The 3039-nt window shown below is 36.7% G+C and overlaps 1 protein-coding gene across 1 annotated transcript; it reads left to right on the top strand.

Moving 5' to 3' along the window:
• The first annotated feature begins 1295 nt into the window (after positions 1–1295).
• Positions 1296–2339, top strand: LOC107063381 (uncharacterized). The gene is made up of 3 exons (XM_015315211.1): positions 1296–1495; positions 1697–1940; positions 2028–2339. The coding sequence occupies exons 1-3, from the start codon at positions 1296–1298 to the stop codon at positions 2337–2339; spliced, it is 756 nt and encodes a 251-aa protein (XP_015170697.1).
• The last annotated feature ends 700 nt before the right edge of the window (positions 2340–3039 follow it).

The following is a 3039-nucleotide window of genomic DNA, read 5'->3' as shown; positions in this document are numbered from 1 at the left end:
GTTGTTTTTATAGATGATATTTTAATATTTTCCAGAAGTAATGAAGACCATAATAAACACCTCCGGATTATTTTGCAAATTTTGAGGGAGAAAGAGCTTTATTCTAAACTTTCCAAGTGTGAATTTTGGCTTGATGAAGTAGCTTTTCTAGGACATGTTGTATCAACTGAAGGTGTGAAGGTGGATCCTAGTAAAATACAAGCGGTTGTTGAATGGATTCCTCCCTAAAGTCTGACTTAGGTAAGAAGTTTCTTGGGCTTAGTAGGATAATACAGAAGATTTGTGAAAGGCTTTTCCATTATCGCCTATCCTTTGACTAAGCTCTTGCAGAAGGAAGTAAAGTTTATTTTGGATGACAAATGTCAAGAGAGCTTTGAAACTCTCAAATCCTTGTTGACTCAAGCGCCTATACTTACTCTACCAATTGAGGGGAAAGAGTACGTAGTATACAATGATGCTTCTCACAATGGTCTTAGATGCGTTTTGATGCAAGAAGGGAAGGTAATATATTATGCCTCTCGGAAATTAAAACCGCATGAATTGAATTATCTTACTCATGATCTTGAACTTGCTGCTATAGTGTTTGCTTTAAAAATATGGCGGCATTATTTGTATGGAGAGAAATGTCATATATTCACTGATCACAAGAGCTTAAAGTACTTGGGTACTCAAAAGGAGCTAAACCTTCGACAACGTAGATTGCTTGAACTCATCAAGGATTATGACTGTAGGATTGATTATCATCCAGGTAAAGCCAATGTGGTTGCAGATGCCTTAAGTCGGAAATCCTTCACAAGCATTTCTTTGAGTCCGTTTCCCTTGCTCCTTGAGTTAAGAGACTTGAATGTTTGTTTTACACTTGATTCAAATGGCTCATTTATTGCTAATTTGCAAGTAAAGCCAATATTACTTGAACAAGTGAAAGAAGCACAAAAGTTAGATGAGAAACTTGTAAAGTTGACCAGAGAAGTTCAAAGTGGGAAAAAAACTTGATTTTTACATTTACGGAGGATGGTGGCTTATTTTATCAAAACAGGTTATGCGTCCCTAATGATGACAAATTGAGGAGAGAAATATTGAATGAAGCACATAGTGCATCATATGCAATGCATCCTGGAGGTACAAAGATGTACCAGACCATCAAAGAAAATTATTAGTGGAATGGTATGCAGAGAGACATTGCGGAGTTCATCTCTAAATGTTTGGTTTGTCAACAAGTAAAGGCAGAACATCAAGTCCCAGTTGGTTAACTACAGCCCTTGTCGATGCCGGAATGGAAATGGGAGAGAATAACAATGGACTTTATTTCAGGACTTCCTCGCACTCAAAGGAACCATGATGCAATATGGGTGATTGTGGACAGGCTAACCAAGAGTGCTCACTTCTTAGCAATTAGGATGAAATACTCACTTGAGCGTTTAGCCAAATTCTACATTAATGAGATTGTAAGACTACATGGGATACTTGTATCTATTGTATCTGATCGAGACCCAAGGTTTACATCTAGATTTTCGGGCAGCTTGCAGGAAGTTTTGGGTTCTAAGTTGAAATTTAGGACTTCGATCCATCCTAAAACAGACAGCCAGTCGGAAAGAGTGATACAAATTTTGGAGGATATGCTTTGAGCTTGCATTATGGAGTTTGAGGGTAGTTGGGACAAACACTTGGCTTTGATTGAATTTGCCTACAATAACAGTTACCAATCGAGTATTGGAATGCCTCCCTATGAAGCCTTATACGGAAGAAAATGTTGGACCCCTCTTTGTTGGAGTGAAGTTGGTGAAAGAAAACTTGTTGGTCCTGAAATTGTGCAACAAACAGAGGACAAGGTAAAAATTATGAAAGATCGTCTAGAGATTTCTACGGATAGACAAAAGTCGTACGCTGATCTTAAAAGGCGTGACATTGAATATCAAGTTGGAGATAAAGTATTCTTAAAGGTATTTCCATGAAAAAAGATTATGAGATTTGGCCATAAAGGAAAGCTTAGTCCACGATTTATTGGACCTTATGAGATACTTGAAAAGGTTGGACCAGTTGCATATAAATTGGCTTTGCCACATGAGTTAGACAAGATCCACAATGTCTTCCATGTTTCTATGCTTAGAAGATATCGTTCTGATCCATCTCATGTTCTTCCAGTCGAATCTACTAAGGTTAATCCTGAATTGACGTTTATTGAAGAACCTATTCTAATTCAAGCTCGAGAAGTAACGCAACTTAGAAACAAGAGAATTCCCTTAGTAAAGGTACTTTGGAGGAACCATTCTGGAAAAGAAGTTACGTGGGAAAGAGAAGAAGACATGAGAACCCAGTATCCGCACTTGTTCCGGGACTAGTGTAAGGTAAATTTTGAGACGAAATTTCTTTAAGGGAAAGAGAGTTGTAACACCCCGAAAATCCTAACAAGAGTCACATGTCGATAAACCACTACTTAATTACTACAATATGTTTAATTCTCATTTTGGGAACTTGAAATAATGTTATATTTGCAACCTTGCTTAAAATAATTGTCATCGTAATTTAATTTATTGTATGGGGGTATTTCCATAATGTTTTAATTAGAAATATGTATAGCTTTAAAAGGAGGTGAAGGATATATATATATATATAGGTGTATATGTATGCATTTGGGCAGCACACAAGTATTTGGGCAGCCAACTTTTATGGACAGTTGTGTATATGATAAGCACCTCTTGTGTTACTATATTTTGACACCTCCTCTTAGGAAATTCGTCTCACCTGAAGTATAAGACCCATAGAACATTATCTAACCTGTTGTTCTTCAAGATCCCAAGAGAAAATCTTTGTCCTTTTGGCTGGATATCGAGTTACACTCTTCTCTTTGGTAAGTGGTAAAACCTGTTTTTGAGCTGGGTAGCGTTTAGTAGATTAAGCATATATCGTTCTGTATAACTTTGTTTACTGTGAATACATATGATTTTAAAAGATAATTCGTATATGTACAACTCTTATGTTTATGTTAAACTCTAATTTGGTTGTTCTGGATTCGAAATATGGGACGCATCATAGGACAAG

This window comes from Solanum tuberosum, unplaced genomic scaffold, assembly GCF_000226075.1.
Source record: "Solanum tuberosum cultivar DM 1-3 516 R44 unplaced genomic scaffold, SolTub_3.0 scf00333, whole genome shotgun sequence".
Classification (NCBI taxonomy): domain Eukaryota; kingdom Viridiplantae; phylum Streptophyta; class Magnoliopsida; order Solanales; family Solanaceae; genus Solanum; species Solanum tuberosum.
The sequence above is the reverse complement of the archived record's forward strand: the minus strand, read 5'-3'. Positions and strand labels throughout refer to the sequence as shown.

Coding starts and splice junctions, on each gene's coding strand:
- LOC107063381 (XM_015315211.1), top strand. CDS start 1,296: ATGGACTTTATTTCAGGACTTCCTCGCACTCAAAGGAACCATGATGCA. Junction 1,496..1,696: donor GTATCTGATCGAGACCCAAG/GTTTACATCTAG, acceptor CTACAATAACAG/TTACCAATCGAGTATTGGAA. Junction 1,941..2,027: donor GAGATAAAGTATTCTTAAAG/GTATTTCCATGA, acceptor ATACTTGAAAAG/GTTGGACCAGTTGCATATAA.